The 22,248-nt window shown below is 44.9% G+C and overlaps 1 protein-coding gene across 2 annotated transcripts in view; it reads right to left on the minus strand.

The window, feature by feature from the left end:
• Nucleotides 1–22,248, minus strand: part of FARS2 (phenylalanyl-tRNA synthetase 2, mitochondrial) — a 406,538-nt gene that overhangs the window by 284,718 nt on the left and 99,572 nt on the right. For both annotated transcript variants that reach the window (XM_060188748.1, XM_060188747.1), the window contains exon 4: nucleotides 19,028–19,159. In XM_060188748.1, coding sequence (XP_060044731.1) covers nucleotides 19,028–19,159 — 132 coding nt within the window. The remainder of the gene's footprint in view (nucleotides 1–19,027; nucleotides 19,160–22,248) is intronic.

Consider the following 22,248-nt stretch of genomic DNA (forward strand, 5'->3'; position numbering starts at 1 on the left):
TCCCTTCAATGTGGTGGGAAGTGGGCTCAAACCTGGGTGTTACTCATGCAACACACTATCAAGTGAGCTATTTCACCAGCCTAGTTTCTTTTTCAAAAGATTTATTTGTTGATGAGAAAGAGAAGAGACAAAGTGAGAACCAGAACATCACTTTGGCACATGTGATGCCAGAGTCAAACTTAGGATGTCAGGATTGAGAGTTTATCTACTATGCCACCTCTTAGGAGAAAAAGATAAAAGAAAGAATAATAAAAGACAAGAGGAAGAAGAGTAAAATGTATATTAGCAACTGTGGTAAGCTGAAAAAAAAAAAAAATCCCCAAGCGTACATGCTTCATCAGTGGAATCTATTGATATGTTACTTAGATGGAGATAGAAACATTACAAGCATGACTGCATTCATGATTCTAAGGATACGGCAAGCATTTAGTTGACAGAGAAAGAAGGAAGGGACTTAATGACAAGAAAACAAGCTGGGAAGCAACTTGTTTTCTTGTAGATGTAGATGGTATAGAGTGAATTTCAAAGTCAGAAACTAGACAGAGCAAAGGAATAGGGGGAAATGTGAAGGTTTTCCTTGGCAGTTTTCTAAGGGCCAAAATGTATTTATACTTAGACAATGACTATTAAACTATCTTAATTTCATCACCTTTAAGAACATCAATGCCGTCTAAAACTCTTACCAAGTTCACTTACACTTTCCAGTTCTTCCCATTCAACTTTATCTAGGGAAATTCTAGCTGGAAGTCTCACCTCAGACATAACTAGAGTGCAGTCACCATACTCCTCTGTGTCGAGCTTGTGGAGACATAAGTCACTGAGGTTAACTTGGTCCCATCCTCAACACTGCAACTGGCTCACGTTTACCCCCATTCACTCTCGTCTGCATTACTCTGCTTGGCCCAGAAATAACCTCAAACTCCATTTTCTCATCTCCCTCTCTGCTTATCACGTCAGCATTTCGGATCATCATTCTCTCTTCTGACATAACAGCTCCTACCTAGTTTCCTTCACTGTTCTATAATTCTATTATAAGTAAATAATAATAATAATTACGTTGTTTTCCAACTTGGAACATCTCTCATGGGGGACTGGCAAGACAGCACAGCAGCAGAGCAAAGGGCAAACATCTAAAAGCTCCTATATTCAATCCCCAGCTCCACCAGCAGCAAGCACTGAGCAGTGCACTGCTCAACAATAAACACTAAATTGGGGGGGGGGGGGGGGTAGCAAGGGGTATGATAACTGTTCTTCAAAAAGGGAATAAAAATGTCCACTAATAGCAATCCAGGAGGCAGCACAGTGGCTGGAGCACTGGACTTACAAGCATGAGGTCCGGAGTTTGTTCAATTCCCAGAATCACATGTGCCTGAGTGATGCTCTGGCTTTCCCTCTGTCACTAGTAAATAAGTCCTTAAATCCTTTTTCTATTAATATGAGGTAAACAGACGTAGCCCTCACTCAAAGCAAAAGGCAGAAAAAGTAGAAACAGTTTTCATTTGTTGGATTAGCAAACCTCCCATTGCTTATCAGATGCACGGTGGCAGGGGCATAAGGAATCAGACCAGTGCATCCCAAATGGACACACAAAGGCAGCTTGACGTGGCTATGTAACAGGTCCATTTGATAGGCATGACATCTAAAGAAAAAGTATATATGCTCTTTGTCGCAACAATTTCACTTCAAGAAACAGGTCCTCTAGAGATGCCAACATATTAACTATGACAACTATACACACCATTCACCAAAACACTGTTTGTAAGAGAAAAAGACAGAAAGAGCACTGGCTGTCTTATCAACCCAGCACTAGTCAAATACAATTATCATTTAATGACAGGGACACATTTGGAGAAATGTGTTGTTAGGTGAATTCACTGCCACAGGGTGTAACGCACAAACTCAGATGATGATTCAGCCCACTACACACCCAGGCAGTATGGTGCAGTCTAAGGGAACTGCCATCAGACATCTGGTCCCTTACTGATGGAAACATCAGTTTGTGATCAAGGACTGTACTATATAAGCAATGGAAAAAAACAGGCAGCTGGGAATGCTTTCTTCTCTAAGGAAGATCCCTAAAAATTCTTGTAATTGAAAGAATAAGATAGCTGTAGGACTATGTTACAGCTTGGTAGAGCTTAGGGGTGGTCTCCCATCCTTGGATGGAGGTCTGGACAGACACCCCACTTGTTAGCCTCTCTCCTTATAGAGATGAGCCAAGAGGGAAAAGTCTCCCAGACTCAGTTTCTCCTTGTTAGTCTCTCAAGCCCACAGAGAGCCTACAAGCCTCTCACACTTAGTTCCCCCTGCTAGCAGGCCAAATGATTGCCTGCTTGAGAGTTCACTCAAAGTTCACAATAGTCATTCAAAGTTCACACATTCACTATAGTTTCACCTTTTGATCATAAAGGAAAACACACTCTATCATACACCCCTGCCAGTAACTGGCAGTGAGACCCCATATTCTATTTCCTTGTGTCCTTTGATATCTGTGATTCACATCAAACTTTGTTTTTCTTCTTCTCTACCTCACCTTACTTGTTTAACCCCTATGCTTTTCTCAAATACTTTTGGATAATTAACTTGCCTGCATCATGGAAACTAATTGTCTTGACCTTTATGTATCTCATCAATTCTTGTCAGACCAACCCCCTACAATGGGGGCAAGGCTGACCTTTAAGAAACCTATAATTTCAACATATGTGAAAAATGTTCTTTGTTTAACTCAGAATGAAAACCTGTACCCATCTTCAAATAAACGGATGTTTGTACCAGAATATCTCCCAATGCCTCTTTCTGATTCACGCAGACACTAGAACTGGTGAGGGAGGGTCGGAGGATTACCACCCCCCCTAGTTGGAGCCACTCCATGTGAGCGCCAGCAGATAGCCATGGAAATCAATAGTGCCTTCTAAGAACAAATATATTTTTTTAATTTAGGGATTAATGATTTATAGTCAACAATAAAATACAATAGCTTGTAAATGTGTAACATTTCTCAGTTTTCTGCATGTCCATTCAACCCCCACTAGGTCCTCCTCTGCCATCATGAAGAACGAATATTTTATTTACACTAAAAATTAGAAATACAAAAAAAAAGAGGGATGAGCAGACGAAACACAGTGCAAGACAATATAATGCACAGCCCTGAAGAACTGGTTTCCTGAGGAAATCAGTTCACAAAGCAGGTGGAAAGCCACCTTCTGCGGCTCTGCTACCCACTCATTTCCCAAAGTGGCTGAACACACACCAGCACGCCCATGGCACTTAACTTGGCAAGCAAGCCACCCGCTCCAGGTCCCTCTGATCTAACCCACATGAAAATCCCTTTTGTTAACACATCAGATAGTCTCTAAGGCTATTACTTGTGCCTCATTGACTGTGCAGTATCAGGCCAGAAAGACAGACCTTCGACCACCACTTGAAGTTACTGAGCCCTAGAACTTCATCTGTAACTGAGAATGCTAACGTGCACCTGGCTGAGTCCGGATGAGGGGTAAGCGAACAGGGCGCAAGACCCTGTGCCATCTCCCTTACTGGCAGATGTCTGTGCACTCTTCAGGCTCAAAGAGAAGTAACCCCTGTGGCATGACTTCCTTTGCCCCCAGAAAACATACTGGCTGCTGACGTGGCTGCCATGGGCTGTGACAACTGTCTTGGTGCAATGTGCCAGCTGCCCCTGCTGCGACATCCTGGAGTTCCCACATTAGACCATTCGCTCCTCCAGGGCAGGAGTTCAGCCTCATTCATCTTCCAGGATCGCCCAGTCTCTATTTTCCCACACACGTACCTGCCCCCCTTCCCTTCCTCAGCACGTATTGATGGATGCTTGCCCTCCTGGATAACAAGCATCCTCACCTAACAAATTACACCTGTCTGGGCAAGGCCCTTGAGGCAGACAGCATAATTAGTCAGGAAGCATTCAGGGCCTTCAAATCACACCCGAGCTTGACTCTCCCACAAGAACCTAAAACTTTCCCCATTAAACCCTCTAGTTCCTCTGATGTGATATATATGCATTAGACTAGAGCAGTGATTAGTTACTTTTTAGATCTCTGGGCCCCTTTGAGAATCTAATGAAGCTATAACCACTCTTCCTTAGCCCCTAAAAAGGCCCCTACACAAATCAGAGATGAACACTGATGTCTAGTTTCATGGGAGCCGGAACATCTGAGGTCACTGTCAACTCAAACACTCGATGAAGAGTGGAAGTTGTACAGTGAGTGCAGAGAGCATCTTCACGACCATCTAGTGCACAACTGTAACTTTTTTATAGACTCTGTGCACTTGTTCACTGACTCCTCACCCCAACTCAGTACGGTGCACGTTAGTATTCTGTTATAGATGAAGTTCAGTGACTTCCAAGTGTTGGCTGAAGTTCCATCTTTCTGGCCTAATACTTCCAAGCTTGTCTATAAAGGCATGCATACCACCTGCAGGGAGGAAGCTTCACAAGTGGTAGAGCAGGGCTGCAGGTGTCTCTCTGTCTCTCTAGGTCCCCTTCCTCTCAATTTCTCTCTGTCTCTAGCCAATAATAAATAAGTAAATGCCAGGCTAGCGCCTCCGGAGAGACTCTAGAACACGTGGCGGAGCAGGAACATAATGCAATTTCCTTTTTTATTGATCAGATACAATGCCTTTTATATATCTCTTTAACCAGAAGTGACAAGTGGGGAAAGGAAATGGCTAGGAGAGGGGGTGGAGCAAAAAAAAAAAAAAGGGCTCGATCATAGAAAGGTTCCATAGTAGCTATTGTGAAGGTTCTAACCAGTGGGATTAAACTAATACCCTACAGGCAGGGCAGGTCTCAGACAAAACAGTGATTATGTAAATAGACCACAGCATCAAGCAATGCAGGGGACCTGGCATAATGACCAACAAGTAAATAAAAATTAAAGAAAAAAAAAAAAAGACATGCACACCGCTCCAGGAAGATCAAGGGAAGCAGTCGACAGTAGCTATTAGATGCCAGAATGAGCAGCCCTCTGATATTCTGCCCTTTCCTGTAACTGGGGTCTCCCCAAGGCTTCTTCTTCTAGTGTTTGCCCTTCTTCCGTAGCCAGTCAACAGCATCAGGTTGAGCCTGATGTAAAGTTTCGAGACCTCCTTTGAATCTGGAGAGGTGGCAGTCGTTGACTATGTGGGTCATAGTCTGTCTGTAGCCGCAGGGGCAGTTCGGGTCGTCTCTGGCTCCCCAGCGATGGAACATAGCGGCGCACCGGCCATGGCCTGTTCGATAGCGATTGAGGAGGGCCCAATCATAACGTGCTAGGTCAAAGCTGGGTTGACGCTTGCAGGGGTCTGTGATGAGGTGTTTGTTCTTTACCTCAGCTGACTACCAACTCTGTTTCCAAGAGACTGGAACACAGAAGTTCAGTGTAGGCATAGGGGAACAGATTGGGTGACGAGACGTCAAGCGTTGGACAGGGTGGGCGAAGATATCCGCGTATATTGGCAGGTCCGGTCAAGCATAGACGTGGGAAATGAACTTAGATGATGCCGCATCCCGACGAATATCTGGCGGGGCGATGTTGCTAAGAACTGGCAGCCATGGAACCGGGGTGGAACGGATGGTTCCAGAAATGATCCTCATGGAGGAATATAATTTGGAATCGACCAAGTGGACATGGGGGCTACGGAACCATCCTGGGGCACAGTATTCTGCAGTGGAATAGCATAATGCCAGAGAGGATGATCGTAGTGTGGAAGCGCTCGCGCCCCATGAGGAGCTGGCCAGTCTTGCAATGATGTTATTCCTCGCGCCCACCTTTGCTGCAGTTTTTATGAGATGTTCGTGAAATGACAGAGTGCGATCGAGAGTAACGGCAAGATAGACTGGCTGACTCCATGCATCAGATACTACCAAAGACTCTAAGTGCACTAATGCACATACCAGTGACTACTGCACAACTAATCACTCCAATACCCTGTCATTTCACAAGCAGAGAAGCAACCTAACCTGGACTACCCCACTCCCCCAAAAAATTTAAATTAAATGAATCAAACAGAAGTCCCCAGGCCCAAAAAAAGGGAGAAGCACAAAGACCTTTCTAGGTCTGCTCAGTGAGAGGCAAGTGTCCTTGTGCTGCAATCCTTGAATTCAGTCCCTGGCAGCACATATACCAGAGTGAGGTCTGGTTCTTTCAATCTCTCCTAACTTCTTCATGAACAAGTCAGTAAATAAATCTTTCAAAAAGAAAAAGAAGGGGGGGTTGGGTGGTAACACAGCATGTTAAGCGCAGATACCGCAAAGTGCAAGGACCAGTGCAAGGGTTCTGATTCAAGCCCCCGGCTCTTCCCCTGCAGGGGGGTCACCTCACAGGCAGTGAAGCAGGTCCACAGGTGTCTTTTTCTCCCACCTCTCTATCTTCCCCTCCTCTCTCCGTTTCTCTCTGTCCTATCCAAAAATGACAACATCAATAACAATAACTATAACAATTAAAAAAACAAGGGCAACAAAAGGGAAAAATAAATAGTAAAAAATAAAATAAGATAAAATAAAAAAAAAGAAAAAGAAAATAAAGAAAAAGAATATAAGGAGTGGCAACAGTGAGCATAAAATGGACAGTGAGTATATGCCAACAGTTGATACATTATGGAAATCTGCAATTCCACAAACTTTTCATCTTTCCAAGGACCTGGCACTGGTACACACATCCCAGTCTTGGTTCCTGAGATCCAGTCCCAGCTGGTCTCCCCTCCCCTTCCAGCCACAACTTCAGCTGCTGCTCTCGTCATGTAAAGCCTGCGCTACCCATCTGGTCTTTCAGTCTTAGAACTTGCACTTTGTCCACTCACTCTCCACAGACATGTCAGTTCCCAGAACACATGCCTCATCTCGTCACTGTCCTACTTTGAATCTTCCGGCAGCTCATTGCTACCGGGAAGCTAAGATTGAAAAGCCTTTGCGTCTGTCTTCTGAGTTCATCCCTAGTTCACCACTACCAGGGGCATTTCTAGCCTCCTCCACTTAGCTACAATGTCCCTGCTTCTTCCGGTTCTCCATCCACACCACTGGCCTCCAGAGCACATGTGAGGCTGCACACACTGCAACTCTGTATGAACTACTCTCTACCTGAGAAAGCTGTCTACCTTGCGTGGCTCCTATCCTCAGCCTGGCTTGACCTTCTGAGCTCAGTTCAGCATTCTGAGATTTGGCAGACCCCACCCAGTTTCCAGGAAGCTACTTCCTCCAACGAGTGTTACCCCAGGACCAGAGGGTCAGTCTCGCTGCTGCCCCTTTATTTCTACAACGTGGTGCCTGCCACGGATACTTCCTAGAGCTCTACTGGAGGAAAAGTGGGGGCAAGGACCGGTGTAAGGATCTCGGTTCGAGCCCCTGGCTCCCCACCTACAGGGGAGTTGCTTCACAGGTGGTGAAACAGGTCTGCAGGTGTCTGTCTTTCTCTCCCCCTCTCCGTCTTCCCCTCCTCTCTCCATTTCTCTCTCTCCTATCCAACAGCAACCACATCAATTTAAAAAAAAAACAATAAGGGCGGCAACAAAAGGGAATAAATAAATAAAATAAATAAATAAAAATGGATGGAGAGAAGGGAGGCTAGATCTAATAAAGGGAACAATCAAATAATAGGTGTGTAAGTTCTTCCCTATGCTTTCAAAGCACATAAACCCCTAGTTTCCAGGTTACCAATGCTAAACAGTTCAAACTCTCAGCTTTCTGTTCTAAATTATGCCTATTTCTATAGCTGTTTCCCTTCCTATTCAAAGTGTGCTCTGAGATAAAAGGTTAAGGGTGTCCTGGGCTAGGAGCCAGTTCATCTACTTGGCACATGCATGTGTCCTGGGTCCAGACTCTGACACCACACGGGAAGACCTTAGCACCAGAGGAAGCTCTAGTGCTGTCATGTGTGTGTGTGTCTCTCTCTCTAGCTCTCTATACAGATCTCTGAAATAAATGGAATAAGAAAGGCTGCCTGGGAGTAGTGGAATTGCACATGTATAAGGCTCTGAAGGCACAGACAGACACACACACACACACTATCTTATGATATAATTTGGTATAACTTCCCCTAAAGACACATGCATTAGCTGTTGACATCAAGCCAGGCAGTTACCGTTGCCTTGAGTGTTGCTCGTGAAACAAACATGTTCCACAGAGACCTTTTCATAAGGGGACTCCGAGGTCTGTTAAGGTAGGGCAGTCTGTCCCCTCACGGGGCTAGTTGTCCGTGGCTCAGACACATTCCCCAGTAAAAGTAAAGGTGGTCCGACTTTCTCAACGTATTCTTTTCTACCCTGGTCTGAGCATCAGATATTTTCTTACGTGGCATACCCAATAGCAATGCCCAGGGCTTGAGAAAGACTTCATTTAACCAATTCCTGAATCAGGTTCATTAAAAAAAAAAAAAGAAAGAAAGAAAGCCCAGCATCAAGTCTACGTTATGGAATTCCTTCATGTTTATCCGCGGACATCACAAAAGGGCCCTCCCATAAAGACATACGTAGCTCTCACTCCAAAGACAAAAACAGTTCTTGAAAGAAATGACACAGGAAAAATAACTTGGCAGCTTGTGTTTATCCCGACAGTCCTATAAATAATTCCGAACCCTCTAAATTGTCTTTTTGCAGGGCAGAAAGTACAGAGCGATGGGGGCTCTCACTGCTACCAGCCTGCAGAGCTCTGGGGCTCCGTGAAAGCCAAGGCTCACAAATCGCTTAAATAATTTCAACTATAGGAGCATTATTTTGTAAAAGCATTTCAGAGTTTCGTTAAGGGATGACCCAACCACACACACCGGCATTCTGCTGCTATGCTGTTTTTCCAAGCTTCCGGAGAACAACATGATTTCCAGTGGGTTTTATTAGCATTCAAAATATTTTCTGTGGGGGCTGGCAGGGGCCTCTCCTGGGGAGCTGCAGACATCACTGCGCCCAGGAACCTGGGTTAGAGTCCTCAGCTTGCACTGGCCGGGGGGTGGGGGGATCTGCATGGGGGAAAGCACTGCAGTGGAGTTGTACTGTTGTGTCTTTCCTAATCTCTCTGCCTCACTCCCCTGTCTCTCCCCCTTTATCTAGAGGAAAGGGGGGAATAAAAAATAAAGAAAAATGGCTGATGGGAGTGACAGGAAGAATGCAGTCGTACAGGTCCCAGGGATAACTCCTGCCAGGCTAGCCTGAGGGTGTTTTTACCAAGGTATGTGCTCTCTGGGTTGAAGAGAACTCGGCTGGAGCAAACCTGGGCTGCTGCTTACTCAGCGATGCGGGACAGGAGCCAGGAACTCTTGGCTGAGCGAGAACGCAATGCAGTGCTGCCTTTATTGATCAGATATGATCAGATAAGAACTGCCTTTATACCTTCCGAAGCGGAAGTGGCAGGCCAGAAAAGGAAATGGGTAGGATAGGGGGTGGGGAGGAGGAAAGAGCACAAAAGTAGCGAGCTTCCATCTAACCAGTGGGGACTGCACCAATGCCCTGCAGGCAGGGCGGGTCTCAGACAAAACAAAGATTATGTAAATAGACCACAGCATCAAGAAATGGAGCAGGGGGAGCTGGTGTAATGCCCAACAAACTCCTGTGGAAAGCAAAACAGCAGCAAAACCTGCTGTATTTATGAAACCAAATCATAGGTGCTGGGAGAAAATCTGGGGATAAGAGGCCCCTGATCTTATATATGAAGAATCTGAGGCCCTCAGCAATTGCTCAAGACTCCACCACGACCTGGGACCAGGGCTGCTGGCTCTGGTCTGTCTCTCCTACAGCCTCGTCCTGGATGTCTCTATCCAATAAATAAAGATAATAAAAATATTTTTTAAAAAAGACAAAAGTATTTGTTAGCCTTTTGGGTCTCTTCTGTAGTGAATATTCTGTTCATATCCTCTGCCCCTTTTCGGATGAGATCGTTTGGTTTTTTGTTGCTAAGTATGGAGAACTCTTTATATATTTTGGTTATTAGCCTCTTGTCGGATGTGTGGCATGTGAGGCTTTTCTGCCATTCTCTGAGGGGTCTCTTTGTTTGAGTGATGGTTTCTTTGGTTGTGCAGAAGCTCTTCAAATTCATATAGTCCCAGTGACTTGTTTTTGTTTTAGTCTTCCTTGCAATTAGGTTTGTATCATCAAAGAGGTCCTTGAGGTTTAGGTGGGAAAGTGTTCCACCAATGTTCTCCTCTAAGTATTTGATAGTTTCTGGTCTAACATCCAGGTCCTTGATCCATTTGGAGTTGACTTTTGTTTCTGGTGAGATAAAGTGGTTCAGTTTCATTCTTCTTCATGTTTCAACCCAGTTTTCCCAGCACCATTTACTGAAGAGAGCCTCCTTCCTCCAGTTAATAATTTGGGCCCCTTTATCAAAAATTTGATGGTGGGAATGTGTGGAATTATACCCCTCTTACCCTATGGTCCTATCAATATTTCCATTTCTAAATAAAAAATTTTTAAAAAGACAAAAATACTGAAGGTATGGCATACATCCAAGATGGATTAGAAAGTAAATAAAATAAATAAAATCGTGAGCAAACAGTACAAATGGATCCCCAAGCAAGTTCCCAGCTACATTTTCTAGTCAAACAACTTAGAGCAGCCTTCCCTGCCAAGGAAAGCTATCACAGAGAGGGTACCAAACGTGACAGAACATTAGGAGAAAGAATGCAGACGTTTGAAAGTCATTAAATATTCCTGTTCCCCATGCCAGGAAATATTAATGATAGAGCAGTAGCATCGGAGGCTTAACTACCAGAACCAAGTCTGACAAGCAGAAGGGTTGTCTTCATGGAGCCTGTCAATGTGTACCTACTCACATCCCTGGTGATGTTCCTCGACAAGGAAATAAAGAAAACTAGAGCTACTCAACAAAGAATGTGAAAGAACCTTTTTTTAAAAAAAAGAAAGAAAAGTGACAAACTTGGAGAGTATGGTTGTAAACCATAAAAATGACAAATGATGCATATTGCAAATCGAAGATGAGTTCCTACATATTAAAACTAGAGGGAGTTCAGCCGTGGCACACCCAGTCATGCACAAGGACCCTAGTTCAAGTCCCCACTCCCCACCTGCAGTGAAGAAGTTTCACAAGAGGTAAAGCCAGTCTGCAGGTGTCTCTCTCTCTCCCTCCTCTCTCAATTTCTCTCTGTCCTATCAAATAATATAAGAAGGAAGGGAGGGGAGGGAAGGAGGGAGGAGGAAAGGAAGAGCAAATGAACACCAGGAGAAGTGGATTCGTAGTGCTGGCACCAAGCCCCATCAATTACCCTAGTGGTTATAAAAATTAAAAAAAAAAAGGGGGGGGAAGGGAGTTGGGCGGTAGCACAGCGGGTTAAGCGCAGGTGGCGCAAAGCGCAAGGACCAGAAGAAGGATCCCAGTTTGAGCCCCCGGGTCCCCACCTACAGGGGAGTCGCATCACAGGCGGTGAAGCAGGTCTGCAGGTGTCTGTCTTTCTCTCTCTCTCTCTCTGTCTTCCCCTCCTCTCTCCATTCCTCTCTGTCCTTTTCAATAACAACAACTATAATAACTACAACAATAAAACAACAAGGGCAACAAAAGGGAATAAATATTTTTTAAATTTTTTTTTAAAAATTAAAAGAAGATAAAGAGAAAAATGAATCCTGTCCTACAGGCAAAAAAGAAACTTTGTGTCCAAAAGTTAATCTATGGGAGTCGGGCGGTGGCGCAGCGGGTTAAGCGCACGTGGCGCAAATCGCCAGGACCTGCTTAAGGACCCCATTTCGAGGCCCCGGCTCCCCACCTGCAGGGGAGTCGCTTCACAAGCGGTGAAGCAGGTCTGCAGGTGTCTGTCTTTCTCTCCTCCTCTCTGTCTTCCCCTCCTCTCTCCATTTCTCTCTGTCCTATCCAACAACAACGACATTAATAACCACAACAATGTTAAACAACAAGGGCAACGAAAAGGATAAATAAATAAATAAATAAATAAAATTAATCTATGTGAAAATATGCTCACCTTAAGGGTAATAAGGTAAATGCAAACAGACCATAGTGAGATACTACTGGAACTCAACAGACCAACATATAAGTCAGCAGGCCAAGCGTAGGAGAGGCTGTGGAACAGCGCGAGCTTTCACACAGAGGGTCAAGGCAGTCAGTCCAGCCAATGACATGGGGAAATGATTGGGAGACATCCAGTGAAGCTAAAGATGCTTGTAAGCACTGCTGTGGTGACTCCACTGCCCACGCTTTAGCGTCCAGTAAGGCTCCAGAGTCCGTCACCATTGTAGCTCATTCGGCAACGCACAAAGGACGTACAAGGATACAGAGAAGCAGCACTTTCAGTAGCAAATAAATAAATAAATAAATACAAAAACAAAACATGTGGAAACAATCAAATGTCCATTCAAGGATGGAAAAATTCTATGGCAAAAGTTCATCAATTAGAGTTTTAGCATCCGAGAACAAGCTGACAACACCACACATAATTCCACAGATTAACAGGCAACACTATTGAGAGACAAAACAGAAAGTCACAAAAGGATATGTGGTGATTCCATTTGCTAAATTATAAAGGCAGGGGATAGTTAAGATTTTTTTTTTCATATTTCATTTATTTTGGAAAGAGACAGAGCAAAATTAAGAGAAGGGAGAGATAGAGAGAGGGAGAGAGACAGAGACAAAAACAGAGACACCTATAACACTGTTTCACTGCTCATTAGGGTTCCCCCAGCAGGTGGGGACCAGGGGCTTGAACCTGGGTCCTTGTACACTGGAATGTGTGCGCTCTACCAGAGGCACCACTGCCCAGCCCCTATGAACTTCCCTTCAACAATACACAGAGCAAAACTAAAATGGGATCTAAACCAAGATCTCGTGCATGATAAGGCATGCACTTCGCCTGGTGAACCGTCTCCCGGCCTGTAGCCAAACATTTTGAACCAGCAATGGCAAGACACGTGTGAGAGCCCGTGTCTAAGGTCCAGTTCAAATGTCTCCTCTGTGAGGCACCATTCCCTCCTGCTAACGCCTCAACTTCCACCTCGTGAATGGCTCGCAGGTCACCATGTCATAATGATACAGTCTTATCTTCCAACTATACCCTGAGCTTTATTTATTTATTTGTTTATTTATTTATTTAGATTCACGTCATTTATACATCTGAGCTGAGAGAGTTTCATGTGAGACAGGGACAGAGAAGCCGGAGCACCACTCCAGCTCATGCTCTGCTGGGGATCGAAGGGACTCTCAGGCATACGAGTCTAAGCTCTCCCAGTTAAGACACTTGCCCGGTCGTCACTCTGAGCTGTAAATGTGGAGTCCACAGCTTAAATTAGCAATATCTGCCTGTGTCCAGCACTGGGCCTTACACACAAAACACCCGGTACATGGATGGCCTGTCTTCTTGCATATATCTATATGCACATACATAGTCTTGGTTCAGTTCATCTATAAATTTACCAGCTTGGGGGGTCAGGTGGTGGTGTGCCAGGTTAAACACACATAGTATGAAGCATAAGGACCCACACAAGGATCCCGGTTTGAGCCCCCAGCTCTCCACCTACAGGGGGGATTGCTTCACAAGCGATGAAGCAGGTCTACAGGTGTCTATCTTCCTCTATCCCTATCTCCCTTCCCCTTCTTTCTCAATTGCTCTCTGTCCTATCTAATAAAGTGGAAAGAAATGACCACAGGAGAAGTGGATTCACAGTGCAGGCACTGGGTCCCAGTGATAACCCTAGAGGCAACAAGTTAATTATTTAATTAATCGATTTACCGGTTTGGAGAAGTAACACTGAACATGCAGAAAAGCTTTAGGAGCCAGTTGACAAAGAAAGGAATTGATGGAAATAGATTTATACTCTCATAAAGAGATGTATTAGGGATGTCAGTTGGGCATCCAAAGAAAGATAAACGGTACAATTCCTTGCAAACAGGAGCCAATGTACTAAATTTCAAATGCCCATCTCAGTAATATTCCATCCTGCATGTCACCAGAACAAGGCCCTGGCACAGTCTTCTCCAGTCCCGACCACCTCCTCTTCCTGCCCACTGGACCTCTGTTTCAAGCACGTACATGGCAGTGTGATCATTTATTGTTATGTCTGCATGTGCTACTTGTAAAAGCAAAGCTAAAGCACATTTTCTTTGCATGTTTTTCTTTTTTTTATTTATTAGTGATTTAATGTTGATTTCTAAAATTACTTCTCTACAGGGGTACACTTCCATGCCATTCCCACCACCAGAGTTCTGAATCCCCAACCCCTCTATTATAAGTTACAGCAGTTTGACTAACATTGCAGTATATTTCTACAACTAGTTCAGTTTGTATTCTCCCTTCTGTCATCCTTTCCATACCGGGTAATGAGATTTCTGGCCATCTTTTCCAGGGAGTGAATTTAACTAGTCTCCACCCAATGAGAAACCAAATGGCCAGCACTGAGGGTTAGTTTTGTTTTGCCACGACAGGCTGCCATGTTGAGATCAGGTGAAGGTAGCCTTGACAACATCTCCAAGTGACATTTTATTGACCTATTTTGTATAGTTGGTCCTTACCATTCTGGGTTACTTTTCATTCAGACAAAGAGAGAGACAGAGAACCAGTTGGCAGAGACACTATAACAACATAGCACCACCCATGTGCTGCAGTAATTCAAGAGACAATTTGACAAACACAAAAATGTGTTTTAAGCTAGAAACTGTGTGTATTCATGGGGTTTTCCTGAGAGAGACAATTTTGGAATTTTGATAAAGAGCTAAAGCAAGAGATTTCATTTGTTAAAAGTTATTTTTCCATCGCCAAGCCTTTCCTCTCCCCTAGCCTATGAACAATCTTCCAGCTTCTCGAGGGTCTCAATGAAAGGTTAGTGCCTCCTGACCTGTGGGACACAGTCACCTCAGTGATGGCTTTAGATGTCCATGCTGCTGGTTCCTGACTGAAAAGACATCAGTAGCCTGAGTCTGCACAAGGGGAAATAAGTGTAGTGTTTGGAGTCTAGACTGAGTATTGTCCTCAGAACATCTCCTCAAGGAAAAATCAGTCAAATCATCCTGATAACAGACAACACAATGACTTAATCTCAGAAATCTGAAAGCCAGGGCACCCATTACAACTTAAGGAAAAAGAAATGGAGTAGAGTTGTGTTTTTGGTTTTTTTTTCCCCCTCTTATTGCTGCCAGGGAAGGTGGGAAACACAGAGTGAGAAAAAAGACAGAGTGAGTCAGGGGAGATGCCACAGGACCACTCCATGGCTTGTGAAGCTTCTTCATGGCAGGGTGCCCCCATGTGGCAGGGAGTAGTTTGGGTCTGGGTCCTCACGCACGGTGACATCGGTGCTCTCTGTCACATGAGCTATCTCTTGTCTCTGCAGTAAAATTCTGTCACTTCTCTGGGGAGAAAAACAAAAACAAAACAAACTTTGCCCCATAAAAAAAAGTAATCATCAGCTTGGAGGTATAAGAGCAAAGACTTCACTGCCTTTTCAAATTAGCAATCTAATTGCACACGTGACAGACAGAGTGGCTGAGTCTTTCCTTAGGGGTGACAGTCAATGAGGGAACAAAAGGAGCTTACTTTGTTTCTTTTGGCTTCAATCCTCCAGCCTATGTTTATGTTAACAGAAGAATCCATGTGAAATGAACTGCTAGTCACCTCAAAAATCATCAAGGCTCCCAAACTAGGAACCTTCGCAGGTGACAAGAGCAAACATTATCCAGCAATATCAAAATGTATTTGAGTCTAAGAGCAAAATGTGGACTTGTGGCAGAACTCCTGCATTCAAATAGCAAAGGTCACATAGAATTTCTTTATGCAATTACCTCTTCTCCCTCTAGTGTTTCTCTGTGGCAGGATACGTCACGTACATTTCCTGTGTGCAGACTCTCAACAACTGAAGCACACTGTACTCTGTGAACTTACTGAAAACACTTGCATGAAAGGTCCCTCCTCTCTTTCCTTAACTTCCTTTTGTTTTGCATTGCCACTCCTTTAAGACTACTTGGCATGGATGATCTAACTGGAGAAAAGCAGTCTCATTAATGTGCCCTGATGTCTTGGAAACCTATTTCAGCCAATTACTGCATGAATAAACCTGGTAAAATCTCATCATGGATATTGGAAAACGTACAAGGGAGCACAATTCCAAGTGACAAGTGATATGTGAGCTGATAAGCACTGATTTCCTTTCTTAGTTCTGGGCCCCTGACATCATGCTGTTATGGAAGAAAGCCTAGAATTCTGTTATGTCTGTTTTCTTAAAGAAAACAACAACAGGAAAAAAAAAATCCAAAAACTTAGAAGTATTTGAGTTTGACTCCTACTCAAGAAGAGAATCTTGCATTTCACTCACAGTATTTTTACATTTTCTAAGATGTTCTGGGAGGCAGGCTTTCCTGTTATGTATTCCTCTGAATTTTCTTTTTTCCCTTTAAAATCAACCACTTATTCTATAGCCAGGGGTGATGGAGATGACTAAAAGCAAAGATGCGACTTAGTTCCAACTAGTTCAAGATCATTTAATATTTTGTTTATTTTTAATGAGTGAGATAGAAAGAAAGAGGAGAGAGGGGGGAGGGAGAGGAAGAGGGAGAGAGACTGGTAGTGCTGGGGACTAAACAGGACCTCAGAGCTTCAGGCATGAAATTCTTGCAAAACCATTATGCTACCTATCCAGCCAGGTATCATTTCTAGGCCTGTGGGAAAGTCTCTATTTAAACACTTTCTATTAAGGAAGCTTTCTGCTTATAAATGCTCTAACCATTAGGGGAAGAAAAACAAAACCCCTTTTTTTAAAATTAGTAATGGTTTTTGATGGAATGCCTGCTATGAGCCCAATCTTCACCTTTATATGTCTGCTTTACCTGCCTCAACTCCATTAAGTCTCAGAATGAAATGCTGAGGGCACTGCCCTCGTTCCCAGCAGCCTGCCACATGCACTGCCGGAAGGCACACAGCCAGCTGTCATCAGAGTGGGACAAGTACCTCAAGTCTCGGTCTTACAACTTCTAGGCTCAGGCCTTCACTTGCAATCTCTGTGTGCCCTCTTCACTAGAACAGATCTTGAAACATCAAAGAAAGGAAAAAAAAAAATGTGAGAGGCATCAGGGACAGATCTGGGATTTCCCAGCATGAGGCAGAGAATCTAGGAGCTCAAGGAGCTCAGGCCCCATAGATGGAAGTTGTTAAGAGTCGTATGGCAGGGCCCAGGAGAAGGCCCACTTGGGAGCGCATGCACACCTTACCGAGTGCAAGGGCCCGGTTCAAGCTCAAGACTACATGGGAACAGGACAGGACCAGAGGAGGCTCCATGTGGGGTAAAGGGATAAGGTGATGCTCCTCCTTCCACTCTCTCTCTCTCTCCTCCTATCTTTCCCTTTAAGTCGAAAGGCTGAGAAAGCTGACCACAGTGGCCGTGGCAGCCCCCCTGAACACAACGCCTTAGAGCTGCACACTTATGAAAGAGTAAGAATGAAAGATCAAGTCCGCCTGCAGGCAGAAGTCACAGACTCCCTCGCTGCCCTGCCACCTCATCCCTTCGGTCTCACTCCCCATGAACCTGATCAATGTTATGTTCACATTTTTTATATAATTTATAGGTTTATGAGACTACAAGTTAATAGGAGTGTACATCAACACCATTCCTACCACCAAAGGACTGTGTCCTGTTGCGTCCACCCCCCCCCCAGTGAAATGAAACATCCACACATGTTTTTTAATTGAGTAGACACAGAAATAAAATGAGATGGGAGGGAAAGACAGCGAGAGAAAGAGAATGAGAGACACCTGCAGCACTGTTTCCCCACTTGTGAAGCTCCCTCTCACCGCCACCTCTCGCCCCACAGGTGGGACCAGGGAGTGCAGCCAATGTGTCTCCACCTGGCCCTTGTCCACATTTCTTCTCCTTCCTTTTTTTGTCTCCAGTGTCATCACTGAGGCTCAGTGCCTGCAACTACAGGCCATTTTTTTTTTCTTTTATGATAGGACAGAGAGAAATTGAGAGGGGAGGGGAAGATAAAGAGAGGGAGAGAGGAAAGAAAAGGGGAGAGGGGGAGAAAAAAAACAGACACCTGCAGACCTGCTTCACCACTTGTGAAGCCACCTCCCTGCAGGTGGGGAGCCGGGGGCTCGAACCGGAATCCTTGAGTGGGTACTTGCACTTCGTACTATGTGCACTTATGCCAGTGCACTACCACCCGACCCCATCCACATTTTTTAATCACCAAGTGGGACTGTTCTTCATTCTGTTGCCATCACCAGCAGTCAGCCCTGACTGGCTGGCTCACAGCTGATGTGCTCTGACAGTCAGAATGAGGGCACAGTCCTCACCCAGTGCCCCGCACTGCTGCTTTTGCACTGAGCCTCTGCTCAGATGCCACCCAAACTGACTTCCCACTGAGCAATTACATTCTGAAATGGTATTTGTTAAATTAAATTTACAGTGGCTTATTTCCCCCCCCCAAAAAAATGCACCACTCAGAAATTTCAGGATAGTCTTGCTTTAATTAACCAGTGGCCCTGCAGAAGAGCTGGGAGGATCAGAGACTTGGTTTCCCATTTACTCTCAACCAGGTGGCACTGCCAACAGGGAAGGTGCCAACAGCAGGGCGGTGACAGGTCTAAGTAGCCCAATATTGAGTTTTATCGCTTTCAAGAGAAAAGTGCTGAATTGAGGGCATTACTTTAAATGCAGTGGGGGGAGGGGGACATCTTATGCACTGACGTCGTCCTTAAGTAGTTCTGAAAGCAACTGCACTCCGTAACTGGCATCAGACGTGGCTGTCTGACACCAAACAACAAAAGAGCACACACGAGGCACAAATCCACAGCTCAGTGCTGGCAAAGATTGTCTCCGACAAAAAAACAAAGAAGGCTTTGAAAAAGTACAAGTGAGAGTTGGAATTCTTCCAGAGTTCAGAGGCAGGGGTGAGCCTGGAGGGCAAGGACAGGACAGAAGGGGGAAGACGTCCTCAAAAGAGTACAGAGATGCAGCAGCAAATGGACGCATGACTGGGAGGATATCACGGCTGTGTGTGTGTCAGTGAATGTGCAAGGGCAGTGGCGGAAGGAGAGTGGTTTTTAAGAAAACTTAAGGGAGAGAAGACACAAAAGAATTTGGTTGGCTGCTTTTCTACCTGAATTTACCAGCTGTTGCTCCATCACGCCACAGCCCAGAACTTCGAGCCATTCTCCATGGAAGTTGATCTCCATTTCGAAGGAAGGATGAGTAAAAGGGAAGTAGCAGTCCACCCATCTGATGTCCAACCCTGCAACAATGCCAAATGAAAACTGGGTTAAAAGGCAGTCGATCCTTTATTGTGACCAAATTTGCCCTTCAGCTAATGATACCAATTACTACATCCTGAGTGAAATAAATAGCGAACAAATTAATTTGCAGTGGGTTAGGGGGAGGCAATAAATCTTAAAATGGGCGAGAAACTGGGCATGTCCTTTCCAATATGAAAAACAATTTGTGCAGTTCCAAGACCTGTGAAAACAAAATCCATCACCCGTCACAGTCCTGCAGCCACCTGGCAAGGGGAAAATTGGGGCGAAATCCTGGGGAGACACGCAGTTCTACTAATTTTCATAGGCAAAAATGGCATCTTTTCATAATTAAAGATGAAGCAGGTTCTCTCCCCCTCTCTGCCTTCCCCTCCTCTCTCCATTTCTCTCTGTCCTATCCAACAACAATGACATCAATAACAGCAATAATAACTACAACAATAAAACAACAAGGGCAACAAAAAGGGAATCAATAAATAAATATTTAAAACAATTTTTTGAAAAAGAGTCAAAAATGTGTGGCCGTGCAACTGGATGAGCGCACAGAGCCAAACGCGAAGCCTGGGGTTCAAGTCCCTGAGCCCCACCTACAGGACATGGCACCTCAAGCTGTGAAGCGCTGCTGCAGGTGTCTTTCTCTCTCTCTCTCTCTCTCTCTCTCTCTCCTTTTAATGTGTAATGTAATACTGATTTGCCAGACTGTAAGACAACAGGGGTATAGTTTCATACAGTTCCCACCATCAGAGTTGCGTGTCCCATCCCCTGCATTGGAAACTGCTGTAATTCTCCTATGCCCATGGTCACCAATGTAACTATCTATTACTACCTTCCTATATTTATTTATAGTTTTCCCATTTTTTCTTTTTTTTTTTTCCCCTCCAGGGTTATTGCTGGGCTCGGTGCCTGCACCATGAATCCGCCGCTCCTGGAGGCCATTTTTCCCCCTTTTGTTGCCCTTGTTGTAACCTTGTTCTGGTTATTATCATTGCCATTGTTGACACTATTTGTTGTTGGATAGGACAGAGAGAAATGCAGAGAGGAGGGGAAGACAGAGAGGGGGAGAGAAAGACAGACACCTGCAGACCTGCTTCACCGCCTGTGAAGTGACTCCCCTGCAGGTGGGGAGCCGGGGGCTTGAACCGGGATCCTTACCAGGGTCCTTGCGCTTCGGGCCACCTGCGCTTAATCTGTTGTGCTACCGCTCAACTCCCACTTTTTTTTTCCCCCTTTAGTTGCCCTTGTTGTTTAACGTTGTGGTTATTATTATTGTTGTTATTATTGGCTAGGACAGAGAGAAATGGAGAGAGGAGGGGAAGACAGAGAGGGGAAGAGAAAGAAAGACACCTGCAAACCTGCTTCACCGCCTGTGAAGCGACGCCCCTGCAGGTGGGGAGCTTAACCCACTGCACTACCACCAGACTCCTGCTTTTAGTTCCTTTTTGATTCACCCTGCACCTATTACTACCCTGACAAGGGCCTTTCCTTTTTCCCTTCTTCTCTCGGTTTCAGGTGAAGCCATGCCCAGCTTCCTCTGGTGTTTTCCAGATTCTCTTTCCTTTCATTGATGGCATAAAAACAAGGTGGAAGAGAGGTACAGAGAGCCCTCTGATTTACTTCTCCTCTTCTTTACCCATCTGGGAGTATGGATCAAAATTATTGTTGGGGTGCAGAAAGTAGAGAGGCCTGGCTTCTGTAATTGCTTTTCCACTGGACGTGGGTGTTGGCAGATGGATCCACACCCCCAGCCTGTTTCTACCTCTCCCTAGTGGGGCAGGGCTCTGGGGAGGTGGGGCTCCAGGACACACTGCTGAGACCGTCTGCTCACCTGCTCAGGGAGGTCTCTCTTTCCTTATCTGTCTGCCCTCCCCTCTTAATTTCTCTCTGTCCTATCAAATAAAAGGAACAAAATGGCCAATATGAGCACTGGATTCATCTCACCAACACTTAACCCCAGCAATAACACTAGTAGTAATTAAAAATAAATGGGGGTCGGGCGGTGGCGCAGTGGGTTAAGCGCATGTGGCGCAAAGCGCAGGGACCTGCGTAAGGTTCCCGGTTCGAGCCCTCTGGCTCCCCACCTGCAGGGGAGTCGCTTCACAGGCGGTGAAGCAGGTTTGCAGGTGTCTATCTTTCTCTCCCCTTCTCTGTCTTCTCCTCCTTTCTCCATTTCTCTCTGTCCTATCCAACAACGAATTGTGTCAACAAGGGCAATAATAATAACCACAACGAAGCTACAACAATGGCAACAAAAGGGGGAAAAAAATGGCCTCCAGGAGCGGTGGATTCATGGTGCAGGCACCGAGCCCAGCAATAACCCTGGAGGAGGAAAAAAATAAAAAGTAAAGTAAAAAAAAATAAATAAAATAAATCCATTGTTTCTACAGAGGAATGATAAATATACATACCCTAATCTAAACGAAGTACATGCTAACTAGGAGAATGATTTTTTCAATGAGCAGACACAAATATGCAGTCCTGGTATTTCCAAGGAGAATCAAACAAAACTCCACAAGGAATGGAGAGGACAAACAGCAGAGAAAACAAACAAGGGAGCCAGCCTGCACAAGCCAGTGAGGAACACACAGGCCAGGCAGGGCTTCAGCCAGTAGAACACACATGTTACAGTGAGCAAGACCCAAGTTCAAGCCTCTGGTCCCCAACTGCAGGGGCGAAGGAGTGCTGTAGGTTTCTCTGTCTCTGTCTTTCTATCTCTCTCTCTCTCCCTCTAACTTCTGCCCCTTTCCTGTCAATTTCGCTGTCTCTATCCAAAGTAAGCAAATAAATAAAACATTAAAAAAAAAAAAGAGCTAAGTACATTTCATTTCCCTGACTTTTGAGTCTCTGAGGGATTCACTCTCCATTTCCTAAACACTTACCATTTAAGGGCAGGATTAGGCAGCTCTGAGAAGTAACACAACCAGCTCTGAGCAGTACCTAGACATTCACTGCGGAAGGTGTTATACCAGGCAGGGGGTATACTAAGGATTTCATACGTCCTACCAAGGACGAGCCTTCATACGAGCATCCACTGAAGCAGATCACTGTTAAAACTGACTACACATATATGCAG

This window comes from Erinaceus europaeus, chromosome 4 (genome assembly GCF_950295315.1).
Source record: "Erinaceus europaeus chromosome 4, mEriEur2.1, whole genome shotgun sequence".
In the NCBI taxonomy this organism is placed as follows: Eukaryota; Metazoa; Chordata; class Mammalia; order Eulipotyphla; family Erinaceidae; genus Erinaceus; species Erinaceus europaeus.